This window comes from Serinus canaria, chromosome 9 (genome assembly GCF_022539315.1).
Source record: "Serinus canaria isolate serCan28SL12 chromosome 9, serCan2020, whole genome shotgun sequence".
NCBI classification, from domain to species: Eukaryota; Metazoa; Chordata; class Aves; order Passeriformes; family Fringillidae; genus Serinus; species Serinus canaria.
This window is the reverse complement of record NC_066323.1, coordinates 19,553,227-19,574,367: the sequence shown is the minus strand read 5'-3', so window position 1 is coordinate 19,574,367 and position 21,141 is coordinate 19,553,227. Positions and strand designations below refer to the sequence as shown.

The following is a 21,141-nucleotide window of genomic DNA, read 5'->3' as shown; positions in this document are numbered from 1 at the left end:
CTCAGAACAATGGCAGGGGCTGATGGCAGTGCAAAAAACCTTTCATGGGTGATGCCCAATGATTTATCCTGGAACAAGGACCAACTGGGATGTTCCCACAGAGATGTCCTTGGGATGCAGGCAAACTTATTGCTGAGATTCTGCAACTCAACCCCTTTCTTCTCTCTGAATCAAACAGCTGGAAAAACAGAAAGCAGAAGAGGTCCTACGAGACTCAGGCAAGGGGGAAGGATGGCCCTGTTTTCTCCTTGGCAAAGGAGCATTAGAAGCACCAAGAGCTGACAGGCTCAGAAATAATGGTTTGAGATCACTCTTATTTAAAAACTGGCTGCCTGCTGTTTTCATTGCAAGCCCTGCTCTGACTTGCAGAAATATTTAAAATTAAATATACATAAGTGCTTTCAAAGAACTGTTAATTTGAAGGTCATTAAATGGCATAAAATACATTCTTTTTTTTTTTTTTCTGGAAAGAGGCACGTAATTATACCATTAATACATGCTCTTCTTCCGCATTCAAGCCTCAGAGATGCAAGGGTCTTGGGTGCACCTTCCCTGGCAGAGGCACCACATCTCCTTTTAATTACTGCTGTTGAGAAGCTTGCTGCTTCTCCATCACACGCAGGGATGGGGCTGTGGAAAAAGCATGGAAAAGCCCCAGGGGAGAACAACGCAGCTGAATTGCAAATGGGGATTTTTGGGGGATGAGGGAAGTAACAGCAGGGCTGGAAATGTGGAGCCACTTGGCAACACCCAGTCCAGTTGTGAGGAGGATCTTGCCCACTGCTTCTCACAGGAGACCTTGGGCCAAGCTCAGAGCAGGGGTTTGGTAGCCAAAAGTCCCTTTTTTGATTTAACACTCTGTGCAAAAAGGACAAACCAACCCAGGCACACACACAAAAAATCCCCTAAAAAGACACAAAAGGGTTGAGGTTTTTACAGTTGCCATAGAAATGGAGAGAAGGAGATGATGACTGCAGAGCACAAAGTGAAAGGCCAGGATCAGGGTGACGGTGAGGTGGGCTCACCCGGGCACGCAGCCACATCCATGCATGGATATTCATGTGGAATGCAGCAAAAGAGCAAGGCACTGTGACTGAGCTTCACTCATGAGCAGTGGCAGGGGTCAGGATCCAACCCGGCGGGGTCACCAGCAATGGGCCCCTCCCAGCACTTCCACATGGCACAGGAACCCATCAGGACCCTGTGTGATGCATGGAGCCTAGCCCAGAGGAAAAGCCTGTGCAGTTGGTCCTCTTTGATCCAAAACTCCTTTTTATTCCCTTTAAACCATAACTCTGCAGGCAGAAAACAGCTTCTGAGCCATCCCTTCTCCTCTGTGATCAAAGAAAGGAAGTCCAACACCAACCAGTTTGGATCAGATGTGAAACTGGAGTGTTCATCTTTAAACCAAGGAAAAGGCTCTCACCAGAGCAGGAGCAACAGAGCAGCATCAAAGAGGTGCCACCCAAGTCGAGGTGAGAGCCTCTTCCTTGGCATCAAACAAAGGAAAAGGAGGAGCAGGTCAAACACAACACTGCTGCCACGGCCAGGCAGGGATAGCACTATCACTTCCAGACAGGAAGGTTTCACAGTTTGGAAAACTGATTTTATGTGGAAGAAAGGCCTCTAAAGTAACAGAATGGTCTGTCAGAAATCATCTGAAATTTTTATGCTGGTTTTTTTCAATAAAAAGCAAAAACCAAACACGGCTATTTTGGACTTTCCCCTTTGTTTTCCACTAACAGACTGATGGCCTTTCATGAAATCTTCTGGTTGGGATAAAATGATTTTCATTGAAAGGCAAGAGAACAGGTGGCTCGTGGTGACCGTCCCTCAATTATCACCTAGACAGCAACTCCCTTGGCCCATGATGTCTCTTCACTGCAGGGATTTGTTTGAGCCCACCTGCATCCTCTTTGCTCAGCCCAGAGCATCACCAGTCTGCTGCTGGGCTCTTGCATGACCCTGGAGGGGACACATACCGGTCCCAGCACAAGGCCAAGATGTAGGGACAGCTGGTTAGGAGTGGTGGCATATGGGAATCATCTGCTCTGACACAGCTCAGGAGACATCAGATGTTGGACAGCTGGGAAAGGGCAACAGAATGGAAAGGCCACCAGCCCTGGCAATGCCCAGGAGCACTGCTGGTGGCTCAGAGCCAAGGAGCATCATGCCTGGGAAATGGAACCAAGAGGGTCTTGGCATCTCTGATAGCACCTGAGCACCCAGACAGCCTGTTTGATCCCTCAGGGATACTTGATCTGCTGAGTGGGATGGGCAGGAGTCAATGATTCCCATTTCATATTCATCACAAAATGGCCTCAAGCTGTGCTAGGGAAGGTTCAAATTGGACACCAATTCTTTCATTGAAGGAGTGATTAAACATTGGAATGGGAGGTGTTGAAGGAACAGTGGACATGGCACTCAGTTCTCAGGACTGACAAGGTGGGGATCAGTCACAGGTTGGACTCGATGGCCTCAGAGATCCATTCTCACCCTGTGACACTATAGTTCTGCATTAAAGGGTTTACACTAAACCAGGGTTGACGTGGTGTTCTGGGGTAGGGACAGCAGTGAGCAGGCAGTAGCAGCTGCCTCGCAGGTGCTCACAGGGCTGGCAATAGCGGCAGGGGAGCCATAAAGGTGCAGTATTGATATTTAGCCTGTGTGGCTGTCACTCGTTCCTTTAAACGCCTTTAGCTTCCTTCTAATAAAAGAGAAATCATAAAAAAACCCACAAAGGACCCTTCAGTGCCAGCGAATACCAATGTGGCGGGGCAGCGCATTAGCATGCACGGCGCCTGCTCCATCTGCATGTTGTGTTCCATGTGACAACATCCCAGAATACAGATTTGGGCCACCAGCATCCCGAGAGGTATTAGCAATCCTCTATCAGACAGGAAGAGGAACAGTCCCTGCTGTTGTAAACAAGGGGGGGTTTTTCTCTGCCCCTTTCTCTGGGGGGAGTTCAGTGAATTGAAACAAGCTCATTCCTGCATCATGTTAGTTCCTGTTCTTCAGCAGAGCACGGGTCACCTGCCTTGGGCAATGGAAGAAAAAAACCTGGAGGTGTAGAGAGCACCCCAAAGGATCCTTCACCTGCTGGTGGTGATGAACCATGAGCACAAACGTGTTCCTCATGAACCACCATGAACTGAGCATATGCTCCTCATGGGACACATGGGGGTCCACCCACAGAGGACCCTGACAGCCCCAATAGAGGAGGGACAGTGTTCCCACTCAGGAGATGTGGACAGGTGCTGGCAGCAAGCAGAGCACAGGCTTCTCTCCTTGTGTTCAGAGGCAGACAGCAAATTTGGTGAGGCATTTCCAGGCATAAATGGGAATGTGATGGGGCAGATGGACATGGAGCAATCCCATGGTGTAGTTGGATATGGGCAGCCCCATGGCAAAGAGAGACATGGGGAAAAAACACAGCCCACGTGGGCGTGAGCCATCCTCACAGCACTCATGGACACAGGACATCACCTTGGCACAGACAGACGTGGGCTGAGAAGTAAAGCAGCCCTTGTAACACAGCTGGACATGGGGCATCCCTGTGGCTCAGGAACACCCCCAGGACATGGATGGATGCAGGACATCCCCATGCCACAAGCAGATGTGGCATATTGCCACAGTGGGGATGGAAGAGTGAGAGGGATGGAGGGTGAGTGACAGAGGATCTCTATGTATATATGAGCCACCACAGCACCAAATCCCAGCTGGGACCTGCAGCCCCTGAGGCACAGCCACAGCCAGCTCATGCCACTGCTCCGCCACCACGCGGCACAGCGCCAGCGAGAGCACGGTGATGGATCATTGCAACTCATACACAGCCCTCTAAGTAAAAGCCTTATTAAGAGTTCATTCGTTTTATAAACTCCTGGCGCGATCCGCAGGGGAAGTCAGATGGCCCAGACTTACAATATTCTGGGTAAACACTGAACACGTGTTGGGCAATTTTAACCGGATCAATTTGCCTGGGAGACCAATGGAGGAACCAAAAAAAAAAAGAATAATAAAGATCAAATTAAATATGGGGAAACATCCACTGGGAGAGGCTATAAAGAAGAGCAGAAAAATATAGAGCAGGACGGATGGATGGACAGAGATACACAAGACACTCAGACCTACCTCTGAAGCCATGAAACCTAAGTCCATAAATCAATATCAAAATCCTTAGGTCCACAAGATGGGGGAAAAAGTCCTCCGTAGCCATCTTCCAGACATCATTGAGGCCCTGGAGACCTGAGCAGTCCATTTCCCAGAGCATCTCTCCTCCTCCAGCAGCCACCAACCCAGTCACAGCCACGCGGTGGCTCCTCCAGTCCCATCCCATCCCCACCGTGCCGGCCGGCCCTTGGCATCCTCCTGCCCATGTGCAGGATGCTGAGCACTTCCTTCTTCACCAGGTGCTTCCAGGCTGCCTCCTGCCCCTGGGGGCTGTGGGTACAACCCCTGGCCCCCCTGGGCCAGGGACCGGCCGGCCGCTGGTTGCAGGGTCAGCGCTGGTCTTCGGTCATGGACAAGCAGCGAGTCCACGGAAGGGTGACAACATACACAGGCGCACAAGCGCGCACACACACACGGGAACACCTCTTTCCATTTTCCAGGATGGAGAGTTTGTTTTTTTTTTTTTAAATCCTTTTTTTCCTTTTTGCAAAAAAAATGCAAGCAAAAGAGAAAAAAAAAAACCAAAACCCAAGGTTTTCTATTGAAGGTACATCTCTTCTTCAATATGAAGACATTAACTGGATTGAGTCGGATCCCCCATGCAGTGGTCAGTGAAGTCCTTTGGTAGTTGCCGGAGCGGCACCCGGGTGGGATGGCAGGGAGCTGCAGAGACATCTGAGGACGCTTCCACCCAGTCCGTGAGCAGAGAGGGGAGCGGCGTGAGCCGGGAGGGCCAGGGCAGGGAGGAAGGGCAAAAGAAGAAAAAGGAAGGTGGTTCTTCTGGACAGGATGCTCCATCTCATGCCTCTCCCCTCCCCAACAGCCCCTTCCTCCTTCTCAGTTTTGACCACTGCTCACTGGTGGTGGGATTGGAGTCTGGTCTCTAGGGTTTGGGTTTGCTTCCCCAACGCACATTGGTTTGTCTTCATTGTTTTTTATGATTTTTTTTGTTTTGCTTTGCTTTTTTAAATATATGATTTGTACATATTTATATGTATTTATACGCTGTCCCCCATGACATTGGTAAGTGTGCTTCTGTTGGTGAGGAACGGAAGTCACCAGTCAGAGGTGAGTCCCAGGAACATCCTCGGGCTGCAGTGGCAGTCCCCAGGCAGTGGCGGCTCCTCTGGCAGCGCTGCCCCGCGCCAGTTCCTCCCCTCCCACCTCTGCCCTCCCCGGCCCCTCCCCGTGGGACAAGGGATGTCATGCCATCGAGGTCGGAGACTGGCTCATCTGTACTCGCATGGACTGCACGCTGTTCAGGATCTTCTTCTGGTGCCCGGCCAAAGTCACCCCTATTCTCAGGAGGTCTCTGGAATACAGGCAGACAGAGGAAAGTCAATGGGAAGCTGAGGGTGGGGAACCTGTTTTGCTGTTGCTAAGGGACCTTATCACTCTACAGCTTCCTGAACGGTGGTTGTAGTCAGGGCGGGTTGGTCTCTTTCACCAGGCAGAACCAGAGGACACAGTCTCAAGGTGCGTCAAGGGAAACATAGCTTGGATATCAGGAAGAAGTTTTTTACAGAAAGGGTGATGAAGTTCTGGAATGGTCTACCCAGGGAGGTGGTGAGTCACCATCTCTGGATGTCTTAAAGACAGCACTCAGTGCCATGGTTTAGTTGAGGTGTTAGAGCATGGGTTGGACTCAATGATCTTTAAGGTCTCTTCCAACCCAGTAGAGGTAAGCTCAGCTGGAACATCCACAGAGCTCAAGTATGGCCCCATGAGCATCACTGAAAGCAGTGAGACATCCACACACTGACCCCCAAATAGTGAATGTGGCCACCTTCAGATTCTGAGTGACCAATCTAAGGGATGCTCACACCTGTCCTTTGCCCTGAACTGACCTCCCCACCTCCCCAGCTGGGCAGCACCCTGCTTTTGGGCGGCCCTGGCATGGCCAACTCACTCGGATGTCATCTGGGCCACCAGCTGCAGGGAGGTGAAGCCAGCAGTCAGGAAGCTGTCCCGGTACTGGCTCATCTTCACAGCACTCAGCCAGTCATCTACTGAGGTAAAGGCAGTGAAGTCGGGGATGGAGCGGTCGAGGAGGGGCTGAGAAGGCCTGAAACAGGAAACACCGCTGGAGACAAGCCTGGCTGGCACCAAGGGGCTGCCCTGCCTGAGCCTGGCCAGCACACAGACACACTCCCCAATCCACTCTCAGTATCCCTGTGCTCCCCCCAGCACACACCCATGGAAGGCCATGAGGAAGGCCTGTCCCATGAGAACACTGCTGTGCCAAGCAGTGCTTTGCAAGCTCACACGTTGTATTCCAGCTGCAGGAGCCACAGGGATCAGGCGTCAGCAGAGCAGCCACCACACCCAAATGGTCACAGACAATAAGAATCAATAGCAAAGAATTATTGCCGTTGCTTGGCTGAAAACTGCGTGTTCTTTGTCTGACTGTCAGGCAGAGTGAAGACAGAACCCCCCCGCCCCCATCTAAGGATTTATGGATCCTCGAGGCGCTCGGGGAACCTTTCCCCATGGCATGGGATGGTGGCAGGGAGCATCCCCACGGCCGGCACTCACACAGCGGTGATGGTCGCCACAGTTTTGAGGCTTGCCGGGTTGCGGATCATTTTGTCGAGGGTGTTGACGATCTCGGTGAAGCGCGGGCGGGTGTTGCGGTCCTTCTGCCAGCAGTCCAGCATCAGCTGGTGCAGGGCGGCCGGGCAGTCCATGGGCGGCGGGAGCCGGTAGTCCTGCTCGATGGCGTTGATGACCTGGGGACGGATGAGTGAGGGGGAAAGTGGATGAAGGGATAAAGGACTGGGAGGGCTCCCGGAGCTGCTTGGGCAGGCAGAGGGGCTGCAAGCAGCCAGGAAGGGACAGCCAGCCCGGCTGATCAGCAGCCAAGGGAGCGGGAGGAGCCGGGTGCTCCCCGAGGTTAATCTGTGCTCTGATGCTCCGCGGCTGCAGTTCCTCCCAGCAGAGAGCTGCCACTCATTATCTCGGCGGATCTTGCCAGAGTACAGCAGTCACACTTCCAAAGCTCCTTCCCCGCTCGTAAACCCTCTGAACATTTTCAAAGGCTCTGCAGCTTGCTGAAGTCCAATTACCAGCCCACTGGCTTTTCTTTCCAATTTCCCTCCTTGCATCCTCTCACTCACCAGCCTGTTTCATCTCCAAACCGAGTGCTCCTGAGGCTCCAGGAAGGAGCAGAGAGCACTTCAGGCAGGGATTTCTTTTGGGAATGATCACCCACCCCCTGGCCCCCAGAGCAGTGTGGATGACCCCCAGGGCTTACATCTTGGTTGGACATGTCCCAGTAGGGCCTCTCCCCGAACGACATCACCTCCCACATGACGATGCCGTAGCTCCAGACGTCGCTGGCCGAGGTGAACTTGCGGTAGGCGATGGCCTCCGGTGCTGTCCACCTGACAGGGATCTTGCCCCCCTACAGAAAAAGGGACTTCAGCTGAGAAATGTCTCCCTAGACAGAGGAGGCTGGATGCCCATGAGTGAGGGTTAGGGCCATTCCACACACCTCAAACCATGGTTTCCTGGGGACCCCCACCAAGGAACGGGCAGGTGGCACCTGATGGGACGAGGAGGCAGGAGCCAAAACAACTGCATGAATGTATCTGCCTAAAATGGCTTAGCTGAACAAAACAAATGGGTTTATCCAAGGATTTACCCCATTGACTGACACCACCCCACTCCAGCTGCCGTGCAGGACCCAGCACAACAGTGGCCTGTCCCCAGGTCCCTTCCCAGGGAGTCACCAGGTGACAAGGCTAAGCACAACTGGGCTAGTGCTTGTTATAGATGAGGAGCCACAGGCATCCCCATCCCTTGGCCTTCAATGGAAACAAGGATTAACTAAAAGCATCCTCTACAGATTCATCTGGACTCCACAGCTGCCAGAGGGTCCTTCCAGCCCTACGTTTGGAGTGGAAGGCAAAAAGCAAAACACCTTTAAAACCCAAAGGAAAGCACTGGTGTAGGAAAGTGCCTTTGGCAGTGAGCTCCTCATTTCTCCCAAAGGCTCAAAATAACACTCAGCATCTTAAGCCACCCCTCCAAGTCAGGGCAGATCCTAGGGCCAAAGGCCATGCCAAGGGCGCAGGGATGTGAGGAGGAGCAGCATGCACAGAGGGATTGCGCCCTGGGAAAGCTCCATAAAATAACCACAAAAAAAGCCAAGGGATAAGGAAAACCACAGACACACATGAATTTTCTGGGGGCAGGACTGCACTGTGAATCGTTTAGCACAATCATTTTCCACAGCCTTTCCGAGGACGCGTCAGCCGCTCTTGAAGGATGAATGGCAAAAAATTTGATTTGAATAACTACAAATGGAGAAATTAACTGCTAGGTTGTTTTTCCTGCCTTTTCCCCAGAGCGAAAAGCCTGCTGTGGGAGGCAGAGTGATGCAATCGCAGGCACAGCATCACTTCCCAGCTGCCAGGGAGATCTATTATGGCCTAAATTAAATAAAAACACAGATGAGATAATCTCTTTTTATCTCTGAAGGTGGGGAAAAGACTAATTCATGCCTCATCTCAACAGCTACTGCTGGGGTCTTTGAAGGAAAAATAAAAGCTGGGTGTCTGCTCAAAGGCTGCTGCCTACAGGAAGGGTCTGGGCAGGGAGTGGGGTAGGTCTGGGGGGAACAGGAACATCCCATTGAGCAGGGCAGGGACAGGGAGGAGCTGCAACTGGGCCAAAACATTGAGTCAACCTTAAATGCATGTCCCTGGCTTTCCCATTTTGGCAGCTCTGGAACTCAGGCAGAGCTCAGCAGCCCAAGGAACTTCTCTGGCAGGAGCTGGTGCAGCCTCGTGCCAGCACCCACCTCACACTCTTCTATTAATCCATTAGATGAGGCCAGCCTGCTGCTCATCCCTTTCCCCTCTGATCGTCCTTAACATCCCTCAGGGGCTCACAAGCAGGACAATGGCCACGGTGGGGAGCTGGGAGTCCCCTGGGGTAGCCAGGAGCAGGGGGAGAAGAGAGCTGCTGTTACCTACAAATGAGTTAATTAAGGAGGAGAAGAATGGCTGGGGAATGGCAGAGCTCCCGTTAGACTTGGCTCTTTAATTTATGCATGGAACAAGTTTTCAGCAGGAAAAAGCAGACCAGACTCAAAGCAGACCAGACCCAGTGCACTGGGGGAAGGGGTGTTAAAACACCATCGCTGCGCTGCCAGGAGATGCTGTGATCTCCCTGCCTCCCCTTCCTGTCTCTCCAGAGACTCCTCTGTGCACCTTTCCTCCACACAGGAGAGGGAAGAAGCTTATCTGTAAGCTGCAGAAGGCAGAACGGTTCTTAGGGAGGAGGGAGGTGGCAAACTTCTAAAAAGAAGGAAGAGAAAGGAGGGAAAAGAGGATAATTTGTGGAAACTACAGCCAGGACCTCTGGACCATGAGCCCTCTGTGGTGGGGACACTCATGAAGTACTCCCACCCATGGCAGACTGTACACCCAGCACCCTCCTCCCAGGTTCAGCAGGTGCAGGACACAGGGAGTGCTGGGCAGGAGAACATCCTGCAGGAGGTACCTACCAGGGAGCTGGTGTAGGTGGGGTCAGACGTGTCGTCCTGCAGGTAGCGCGAGAGGCCAAAGTCGGACACTTTGCACACCAGGTTGCTGTTGACCAGGATGTTCCTGGCAGCCAGATCTCGATGCACATAATTCATCTCCGCCAGGTACTTCATCCCAGCAGCAATCCCTCTGAGCATTCCCACCAGCTGGATCACTGTGAACTGCCCATCGTTTTGCTGCAAGCACAAAGAGCAGGCACTGGGGTGAGCCTGCAGATCCCACAGTGGGACCAGGGCCACTCAGGAGGATGCTGCACCTCCCCAGAGGACTCCAGCTGCCCCACCTGATTACAGCAGCAGTAAGCACCCCAAAAGACACATTTTGGAAATGTATGGCACACTCCAGCCAGCTCCCAAACTAAACAAACAGGCTGGGATTTACAAACAGGACACCAACATCTCATTCCCAAATCCCACAGCCCAGGTGGGCCCCACCTCATGGGGAATCACTTCCGAGCTGCCAGGGAGATCCATTACAGCCTAAATTACCCGCAGGAAGGAGTCCAAGGCGCCGTTCTCCATGAACTCTGTGATGATCATGACCGGTCGGCTCTTGGTGACCACCCCTTCGAGGCGAATGATGTTGGGGTGGTCGAACTGGCCCATGATGCTGGCCTCGCTCAGGAAATCGCGGCGCTGCTTCTCTGAGTAGCCAGCCTTGAGCGTCTTGATGGCCACGTAGATCTCCCGCTTGCCTGGCAGCTTCAGGCGCCCTTTGTACACCTCTCCAAACTCTCCTGTGAGCACAAGGGGGAAGCGTGTAGGTTGGAAATGACCTCCAAGATCACTGAGTCCAACCTCTGATCAATCAACACCAGAGTACCACCTCCATCCTCCACACTAAACATTGCAAAGAGCAAGGAGACTTTGCCCAGCTGAGAAATGGCAGCCAATTCACACTTCAGCAATGCTCTCCTCTACAAATCTGCCCACTGTCCTCTTTAAAAGGGCCAGTGTCTGCTACTGGGAACTTGTTTAGGTTTGCAACCTTCTTCAAGGTGACAGAGCCCAACATCGACACAGGCAGCCACCTGTGCAAACCCCCACAAGGAGGATTTGCAGGGAAAGTGCATCCACATTTAAGGACTATCTCAAATATCAGGTGTCAGTATTGTTAATCTTGGCTGCCTTTCTGCACATCACTTATCTTGGGGTGGGAAATAATTGGGCTGTTTACATTGCCGCTCTCTGATTTAAAATACAGAGAATGCAGGAGGGCTTTCACTTCACCAAAGCAAAATTTGCCTGTGGAGGGATTACATTTAAGCCATGTTTGCAGCCACTCTGCTTTGATAAGCAGCAAAGGGCAGGTGATACATTGCTGAACTTGATCCCAAACAAACTGACTCATTGCTTCCTCACAGCTTCCCCTCCCTGGCTTCTCACTTTCTCCTCTAAGAGTATGACACAGTTATTTAAAAATGGCAATAAAACAGCACAGATGACACACATACGCATGTGTGTGTATATATACATATGCAGGGGAGTATGGCACAGACTACAGTGAGGTCAAGCTTTTTTCTTGTTATCTCATGGAAAAGCCAGGTGGAAAATCCCAAGAAGCCCTATGGTCAACCAGTGAATACATTCTTGGAGCCTTTCCCCGCTCAGAGGAACTTTGAGGGCATGAAACAACCTCATGTCCACCGTAACCCACCACAAACCCAGGAAAGCCTGATGTTTCAAGGCTTCATTGAGGCCTTCCAGGTGAAGGACCACGTGTGCTCCCCCACAGAGTTGCTCCAGGTGGGTGCACAGCCACACAGGAGCAGCAGAGAGGGAAGGATGGGCTATAGGACACAGAGAGACCCACCTGCCCCAATGACTTCTTCAATCTTCACAAAGGACACATCAATCTCCTTGGCGAACTCTCGGACGGCTTCGTTGGGGTCCTCGTAGGTGAAGGGGTCGATGTAGATCTTCATCCCTGGAGACCCTTGTCACAGGGAAGATAGGAACAACAGCAAAAGGGAGAGAATTACAGAAACAGAGTTAATAGAATTGTTTGGGTTGGAAGGAGCTCAAAGTTTCCTCCATACCATCCCTCATGAGCAGGGACACCTTCCACTAAACCACTTGGCTCCAAGCCCCATCCGACGCGGTGTTGAACAATGCCAGATGCAGTGGATCCCCATGGTCTCTGGGCAGCCTGGAAAACCAACAGCAGTTGTACCAGGGCCAAGAACCAGAGACCCTTCTGTCCCCACACTCTCCACTAAGTGGCTACTATCTCTGTACTCACCGACCCAGACCCTTATCATCCCCCCTTCAGGCCACCAATTCACCCAACTCTGCCCTGCACTCCTCTCCCATTATCCTTCCTCCTTCTCCTCCATGGCAATGGGAGCAGTTACAGACCTGAACTACAGCACACTGGCTTTACAGTGAAGGCTTTACGAGGCTCCACGTGTTAGTGAAGAAATATTTATTTACCCAAAAAGGCCTCTGATGGCTTTGTGGCTGCTACTAAATTGACAGAGTGCAGCAATTATAACCAACAACCGGTGTGGATCCGTGAAATACGCCTTGGCTGGACGCCGGGACACACATGTGGTCCCAAGCCTGAGGCAATGTGTGGTCACAGGATCTGGCCACGCTGCAGGGACATGCAGAAAGTGGGCTCTTGCCCCTTTCCAAGGGGAAAAAGCAGAAACAGGTCCCCAGATATCCCAAATGGGTTTGCAGATGTCACGTTTGGATGGCAGGGGCTTACAGAGCTGCCAAGAGCACAGTGGCGAGGCACAATGAGGACACCAGTGTTGCAGTGCCACCCAAAAGGGACCTGCAACGGGCTGTGGTGTCCCCCTGGGGAGGTCAGCTTCCTGTGCCATTTCTCACCCAAAAAGGGGACTGTGGGTGGCACAGCAGCCCCCCAAGATCATCTCTGGAGGACACCAGGAGGGACATTGCTGCCCAGTCCCCTCCCCAAGGTACTTCGCCCTTATAGGGTTTAAGAGCCCTCAGTTACACCTCTCAGGACCTTTCCATGGCCATGATCCCATCACACCAGTGCTTCCCAGAGTCCCTCCAGAGCTGGCATACACTTGGATGCATGGACCACAGCATCACCTCTGCACCAAGAATCTAAATCAGCTCCCAGCTGTGAAATAATTCAGGAGGAAGCATGAAAGCCTCACAGTGGGCACTGCTAGGGCCAAACAGCCACCAGGAGAGAGCTGTGGGGCACTGAGGACTCAGGAAGGACCAGGCAGGAGCATCCTCACCCCCAAAAGGGGCCTTTGGGGCACAAGTTCTGCACCTCGGAGGCAGGGGAGGCTGCAATGAAGCCATCTGTGCATCTCCCACTTCATAAATCCCTTTATGGCTCTGTCTCATACACTTTAACTGCCCCATAAATTCTTTTACAAGAGCAGCTGATGCTCCAGCCAGGATTACAAAGGGATTTACAGGATCGTAACAGAGACTAGCTCACTGATCAAAATATTGAAAGAACAGAGGAGAAAACAATGCCCAAGTTTCCTCTTCCCTGCCAACACAGGCTGGTTTTCAAACACCCTCTGATGTGTCCATAGGCTCACTAATTGCCACGATGAGCTCCCCCCTCATCCCATCCAAATGAGGAATTGGGCACCTAAACCCACTCCTCATCTGTGCCAGTATTAACCCCATCTCATCATTCCCACCCCAGCAAAAGCTGGGTGAAATTCCAGGTACTGGAGTGCACCACCGAAGGCACCCATGGTGAGCCCACCTGCAAAGAGCTTTGTGCTCTTAAAATCATCCCAAGAATCCTGAAAACTGGATTAGGCCATTTTTCACTACTGCAGACATGGGCAAATTTTTTACCACTCTTCCAAAGTTGAAGCGCTCTGCACCATGACCCTGACTCCAGCAGCCAATTCCTCCTGGCATCATGCTTCCTTAGCAATAAATATCATGGGGACAGAGAAAAACCCTTCCTGTTGACTGCTGGTGCTTCAACAGGGCATTTTTTTCCTCTTTCCCCACTCTCAAAGCTCCCAGTGAAGCAATGGGAAGGATAAACCACAAAAAAATTACACCCTGAGACACCCCCATTTCACCCCAAAATCCACTTGGAGCACTCTACCAGCAGCAGGTGATCCCAGGGGGCTGCTGGAGGGATGGCAGAGCTGTGCTGGGAGGCTGTAATTGCTGTGCCACTGAACACATGGTGATTTGTTCCAGAGGATGCTCTCATTACTCCATTAGTTGCTCACCACAAATTTCCCACCTGTTTTGCTCCAGCCTCTGCACTGACAGAGTGCCCAGAGGCTCACTAACCTTGACAGGGTATTGCTGGCACCCTGGATTTCTGACACCAGTCATCACAGCCCTCAGGTTTAGAAACACAGGACAGGCACATGCTTCAAATGCTTCCCTGCCTAGGCTGAGCATCCTGAATTTTGGGGTGCTTGGAGCCAGCTAGGGATGCATATGTAGTAGGAAATGCTTCAAAACAGGGGGAAAATGTGAAAAATCAGTCTGTCTGCAGCCTAATGTGAGTTTATCCATCAGGCATCAAATTAACCTTGCCCTGCCCCCCACAGTGCAACAACATGGAGAAAAGAGGGAGGAAAAGCACAGGTCTGCCATCACCCAGTGATGTTTGGAAAACAGTTTATTGTTTGCCAGGAGGCTCAGGGCCCCCCAAAGTGCTGCCACCGGGGTCTAAAGAGATCCTGTGTGTTTTGCTTTTTTGGCTGGGTTCTCCTGCTTATCTCTACTCCCTCTTTAGCTCTCTCCAGCCCTCCTGTTCTTCTCAGCCAGGCTGACTGCTCCATCCCCATTCCTCCCCTCTGCTCACCCATACTGCTCCCTGCCTTCCCCACTCACCCTTCCTCCATCCCTGCATCCCACACCTCTTTCCCAAAAGGAGGCACCCAGGACCAAGATGGTTCTTCCCACAAGCAAACTGTACCTGGGAAGCAACTCTAGGAGAGTGTAAGTGGGATTTACATCCCACAAGGATGGGACATGGAAACCATGGACACCAAGAAAATCCTGGCCCCCAAACCTGCTCTTTATTTTCATTTGCAGTGCTGGCTGCTGGAGGGGCACCAGAGCAGACATTACACACAAATACATCAGAAATTAATTCTGGTGCACAGCTCCACCAGCCACAGAGGTCTCCTAGGAAAAGCTCAGGCTCTCCTAATTGTTTTCCAAGGGAATCAGCAGCCCAAAGCCAGTTAAACATTCCCAGTCACTGGCTGCACATCCTTCCCAGAGCAAGCATCAGCCACACAGCCAGGGCAGCAGCAATGCTAGCAACCCCAGCCAAGCTCCCAAAATCCAGAATCCCTCTAACAGCTCAGCATCAATCCAGACCCAGGCAGAGCCTGTGGTAGGAGATCAGGGGCTCACCTTCCCTCTGAACACCACCTTTCTCCCTTCTTTCCTCCTTTGGGACTCTTCACAGCATCATCAGCCCATCCCTTGTCCCCTACATCCCCCTTGCCCCTGACATACCCCTAAATCCATCATCATTCCCCAGATCCATCATCATTCTCCAGATCCCTCTTGGTACTCTTCTTTCCCACCCACAGTGCTGGACCACTGCAGCCCGCCCTCCCCCACACCCTGACAGACACATGTGGAAATCTCCACTCCCACCCTATGGTCCTGTCCATCTGCCATGGGGCTCCCACCACCCCCCAGTCCCCCTTGGAAGGGGAGAAGTGGGTGCAGGTTTGGGAGCGTCTCCCATTTGCTTTTCCCACTTTCCCTGCTCACCTCTGCCGGTGCTGTAGTGCTGCAGTTTATCACTGTACACGGCCTCCTTGCTGTAGGCACGCTTCCTGGGAGAACAGGGGAGACAACAGCCAGGATTCAGGCAGCAGCAGATGCTGGTGGCCCCAAACCACTCCCCTGCCACCAACACTCCATGAGCAGTGGCATCGTGCTGCTTCCCCTGGCCACATGGATCTTCCCACCCCACCCTTTCCACCCCTAATCTGCACCTTAGCACCACCCCCTTCCAGGGACACTGATCCCACAGGGACCCACCTGCTGCAGACGATGGAAATGGCCACCAGGGAGACGATGAAGACCACCCCGGCCGCTGCAGACCCCGCAATCAGGGGCAGCTGCTCTCTCAGCTCTGACTTGTAATCGTCTGTGAGGGAAGAGGGATGGGGTCAATCCTCCCTGGCACCTCACGGAGTGAGAGCAGCCCTTGGGAAGGGATCCCCTCTGATCCCAAGGGTGCTGCTCCCAAGGCAGTGGGACAAGGGGGGTCAGCTGAGTCAGGGGATGAGCCAGTGCCAGGTTGCAATGGGTAGGATTGCCAGGCTTGGCTCACACACCTTTGGCTTAAAGGCAGGGGTTAAGCCAGTGTCATGTTGAAATGGGCAGGACTGCCAGGCTTGGCTCACACACCTTTGGCTTAAAGGCAGGAGAGAGAAGATTCTGGAAGTAACATCCAATGTGCGTGGGCCCAGTTTCCCAAAGAGATTAGGTTTGCAAGGTGGCTTTGTCCATGGCTTTGGCATTTCTATTTCCTCAATAAATTCACGTATTGAGCAACCTGATCTACCAGAAGGTGTCTCTGCACATGGCAGAGGGTTGGAACAAGATGAGATTTAGGGTCCCTTCCAATCCAAACCTTTTTGAGACTCTATGATTTAAACCTGTTGGCCACTTACACCAATTTTAACATGGGGTCTCACAGACACAAAATTCCTACACATTGTAGGAAAGGAGGAGAACACCATTAATAAGCAAGCTAGCCAGAGAATGCTGTGCCAAGACTCCACCCAGATCAGACATCAGAGAGTTCACACAATTTATATCAAAGTTCATACAATGGTGAACTTTGGGAGTGAGGCTCAGGAGAACCTGGGAACCCTCACCACAGGTCTGCTTGTAGGTTTTAATATCTCAACATGAGACAAGTCCTTCTGCAGAGCCATGGCACCCACAGCATCCCTTCCCCACCAAGCATCCCTTGGAACCTCCTTTGTCTGCTCAGCCACCCCTGCATCCTTCAGCAGCAGGCTGGGGTGAAAGCCAAGGTAGCACTAGGAGGACTGGATATGCCTGGGGGAACTCCAAAAAGCTACAGGCACCCTCCATGTGTCTCTCCCATTTTTCCCTTCCCCATAACTGGTGTGGGTACTCCCAACAGGCAGTATCCAGTAGATCTCACATTCCTGGGGCTTCTACAGCATTCCAGAAATATCCCTCTCTCCAACTGCTCCATCAAGGTCTGCCAGGCTGTACCAGCAGCCACATGCAAGGGTTAAAATAAAACTCATCCAAAAGAAAGCATTTATCTGTATTTTCTACCTTTTATCTGTATTTTCTACTCTGCAGTTAATTACTGGCAACTAGATTTATCTCTTGCATGCTGCTTAAATCCTGAGAAATTCTCATCTAACAATCAATTATTATTTAATAAGCTACACAATCCATTCTTATTAAATTTCAATTAATTGCTTATTTGAGGCAGGATTTTTCTTCTCGCTTCTCTAATCCTGAATATTTGAGGCATTGGAGGGGGGTTTATTAACATTTCCTTCCCTTTGGTCACCCAGCATGGTTTTCCTCTTCCCACCCCAGCTGGCACTCAACATGAATGCATGCTTGGGGTGACCCATTTTAGGGAAGAAGAAAAGCCTTAGGAAAGACAGGCAGTGAGGCTGGGAGCCATGGATGTCACCTAAACAGAGAAGGAACCACACCAACAGCAACAGGGAATGGGCTCTCAGCTGGCCCAGGGGTAGAAGAATGCAGTTGTTTTGGTTCACCAATTCAAGATTTCCCCAATTTTGAAATTTCCCTAAATTCACTAATTTCACTTCCCTAAATTTCCTCCCATTCTGAACCATGACACAGGACCTGCTTCACTCACCAACTTCTGGATAAATTCTGAAGCTGGGATTAATGGAAAACACTCCCATGAGTTAGCAGTTTCTAAAGGAAGCCAGTGTTTGTGGGTGCAGGGAAGGGCTGGGGCCAGAAGAAGCCATGAAGGTCATGAGCTGGCCCAACACACCCCTCTGGCATGGGAAATCAGCCTTCAGATGGGTCTGACCATCCCAGCTTTGCCCTGATGGCTCAGATGGACTCCAAGTATCCCAGACTCTTCCTCCAAGAGTCTACAACCCTCCACCCATCCCATCACACCGTGCCAGACCCACAGCTGGTGCCAGGGGCATCTGTCCCCACAGCTCAAGGCAGCAGAGACAGAAATAAATAGCAGGGGAAAAGCTGGAGCTGGGAGATTGAGAGCGGATCGCTCCTCCCGCCGGCGGTTAATGAGACACCGCTGTAAATCACCCGCTCCTGCCACGCTGCCTGCTGGGACAGAGCTTTGTGCACACAGGCTCCTTCCATCCCATCAGAGCACGTGGAGACACTGCCATGCCACTGGGACAGAGCTTTGTACACACACAGGCTCCTTCCATCCCATCAGAGCACGTGGAGACACTGCCATGCCACTGGGACAGAGCTTTGTGCACACAAGCTCCTTCCATCCCATCAGAGCACAAAGCTGGAGGTATCACCACGCCACTGGGACAGAGCTTTGTGCACACAAGCTCCTTCCCTCCCAGCAGAGCACGAGGCTGGAGCACCCCGGCCGCACTCACCGTCGGTGAGGGTCTGGAAGCACATCTTGCCGCTGTACTTGCCGTAGCCGGCCACGGTGCGGGCGCGCACCTGCACCACGTAGACCATGCCGGGCCGCAGCCCCTCCAGCCGCGCCGTGTTCGTCTGGCTGCGCGCCATGGACGAGTTGTACTCGTTGTGGTCCTGCGGGCACCCAGAGAGAGCCACCCTCAGTGGGACAGGGACACTGGGAGGGCAGCGGGAATGCAGCCCAGCTGTCCCTGTTGAGGGCGGGGATGGGTTTTGGCTGAAGGGGGATAAGGGAGAGGCTCTGGTTCTGTGTCAGAAGCGTCCCCGACTCAGAGGATCCCACAGGAAAGGACGGGAGAATTGGGATTGTTCAGCCTGGAGAAGGCTTTGGGGTGACCTAACTGTGGCTTTCTAGTATCTGGAGGGAGCTGCAAGAAGGGATATTTATAAGGACCTGAAGTGACAGGACAAGGGGGCATGGCAGAGAGTACATTTAGGTTGGATATTCAGAAGAGATTCTCCCTGTGAGGGAAGTGAGGCCAGAGCAGCTGTGGCTGCCCTTGATCCCTGGGAGTGTCCAAGGCCAGGCTGGGGCTTAGAGCAACCTGGGCTAGTGGAAAGTCTCCCTGCCCATGGCAGGGGGTGGAATAAGATGAGCTTCAAGGTCCCTTCAACTCAGGACATTCTATGATTTAATAAAACAGGACCCATGAGGAACTGGGGAGGCCCCTGCAGCATGTGCCTCCCAGGCAGCCCCCGGGTCCCACCAGAGCAGGGAGCATGGAGTAGCAGAGGGAAACAATAAAATCATCCAGAGCAAAAATAATTTATGAACAACAGATTCCTCCTCTTCAAATGATTGACGTCCTTGTGCATTTCAGAAACATCCCACAGTTATGGAAACCTCATGTCCCTGCCCACAGCACGGGGGTTGGAACTGAACGAACTTTAAGGTCTCTTCCAACCCAAACCATTCTGTTATTCCACTAAACACCATAATGTGCCCTATGAGACCCTGCTCAAGCAGGTTCAAGGGCAACTCTCTGCTGAGATCCCCAGCCCCTGCAGTCCTGCTCTGCTGGCACAGGTCCTTGGCCTAGACCTGGCTGGAAACCTCATGCGTCTCCACTGTCATTTTTTACCACGTTCCCCAGTGCTTTGCTGGTAAGAGGCTGCTGGTGAGATCATCTAATTATTCATACTTAGAGGAATTCATTAGAGCTGGCGAGACACAGGAGAGATGGAACAGCTTGGACCAGGCACGGTTCATCGCAGGGGTTGGAAGCGTGACCCCTGCAGGACAGGACAGCTGCCAGGGACAGCACCATAGCAGGCAGTGACCTGGGTCAGGGACAACCTCCATAACCTTCCCAGGTCCTCTCCAACCCCCTCCCCTCCTCCTGATGCCATCCCCATGATTCAGGTCCCTGCTCATCCTAGCAAATACCAGAGCCAAGGCAGCCACAGGCACTGGTGTGCTGGACAAATGCTGCCACAGGGAAGGAATGGCTCAGGTCAGACAGGGCTCTGAGCAACCCGACCTAGTGAAAGGTGTCCTATGGCAGGGGGGGTGGAACTAGCTGAGCTTTAAGATCCTTTCCAACTCAAGCTGCTCTGTGACTCCGGTTCTGTGATTTAGCTTCTGCAGTCACAACCCACTCCCACCTTCTGGAGGCAGCTCAGGTGACCTGGTGCCTGTCCTGCCTGCCCATTCCCAGCAGAGCCTGTCTCAGAGCCCATTGCTGTTGCCCCTGCCCCGATGCCCCAGCCCAGCCCCCAGGGCAGGGCTCCCCTGGGCTCACCGGGGCCGGCCTGGAGCCCACGGTGCTGCCCACGTCGGGCGTGCAGATGCGGCTCAGCTTCTCGTAGTAGCGGATCTCGTAGTCCAGGATGATGCCGTTGGGCTGCTCAGGCTGGGGCCAGGACAGAGTGATGCTCCTCATGGTGGCACTCACCTGGTGCATGATGGGCACGGTGGAGGGGGCTGCCAAGGAAGAGGGGAGCGAGGGAAAATTAATGGAGAGGGGTGGGAAAGTGGCCTTGCAGGGGGGGAAATCCCCACGGCATCCCAGATCTCCCATGCCTGTGGTTGGATTCCCCTCGGGAGCAGCTCACTCATTAGCAGTGGGAAGACTGGCATCTCAGCAGTTTTACATGGAAGCAGAACAGCAAGTCACTGAGGGAATTCTGCTATTTAAACCAACTGCTCCTTTTAATTAGGGGCCTGGAAATCCTTGGTGTTCCTTCTCCCTGGGACTGCTTGCTCCAAGGATGTCTCCCATGGTGGAAGAAACACAGCAAAGCTCTCCCTACTGAGGCAAACGAAGGTTTGGTGACAGGGTCCAGCTGTGTGTGACATCTTTTGCTGTAACAGCCTCTCTGGGGAGCCAGCACTCAGCACCCAGGGAGCTGTACCACAACTGCCATCCCATGTGCTCTCAGACATGGGATGTGGGAGCAAAAATCTGCCCACCCTGAGGACAGTGACAGAGAACCAGGGCAGGGACATCCCAGCCTAACTTTGGCTCCAGAGAAGCTGCTGGGGCTGCTCTTAGGGGCTCTCAGGGGATGCTTATCCTCAGCACCCAAATGTGCTTCTCCCAGGAAAACAGCAACACTGTCCTTCCACCATTAAAGGCATTGAGCCACTAAATCAGTCAGGAGACCCTTTTCCAAATGCTTTGTGCCCTCCAAGCTACAATTATAAGGGGCAGAGCCAGCCAATACAGCCCTAATCCTGCATTTAATCCTATCAAAAGAAAGGTATCCAAGTCTGTCCACACCCAAAGGGGCACTGGCATGTCCTGTCCACAGAGTCAGCTCCCAGTCCAGCCATCTCTGCCCTCCTCCTCCCC

General features: G+C 52.5%; 1 protein-coding gene across 1 annotated transcript in view; it reads right to left on the bottom strand.

The window, feature by feature from the left end:
• EPHB1 (EPH receptor B1) overlaps positions 1 to 21,141 on the bottom strand; it is a 79,275-nt gene that overhangs the window by 4,617 nt on the left and 53,517 nt on the right. The window contains exons 6-16 of the mRNA XM_030227046.2: positions 20,089 to 20,270; positions 18,298 to 18,460; positions 15,713 to 15,821; positions 15,440 to 15,504; positions 11,538 to 11,660; positions 10,214 to 10,461; positions 9,686 to 9,901; positions 7,427 to 7,576; positions 6,709 to 6,902; positions 6,083 to 6,238; positions 4,135 to 5,485 (exon numbers count right to left, since the gene is read on the bottom strand). Coding sequence (XP_030082906.2) covers positions 5,377 to 5,485; positions 6,083 to 6,238; positions 6,709 to 6,902; positions 7,427 to 7,576; positions 9,686 to 9,901; positions 10,214 to 10,461; positions 11,538 to 11,660; positions 15,440 to 15,504; positions 15,713 to 15,821; positions 18,298 to 18,460; positions 20,089 to 20,270 — 1,715 coding nt within the window. The 3' untranslated portion in view covers positions 4,135 to 5,376. The remainder of the gene's footprint in view (positions 1 to 4,134; positions 5,486 to 6,082; positions 6,239 to 6,708; positions 6,903 to 7,426; positions 7,577 to 9,685; positions 9,902 to 10,213; positions 10,462 to 11,537; positions 11,661 to 15,439; positions 15,505 to 15,712; positions 15,822 to 18,297; positions 18,461 to 20,088; positions 20,271 to 21,141) is intronic.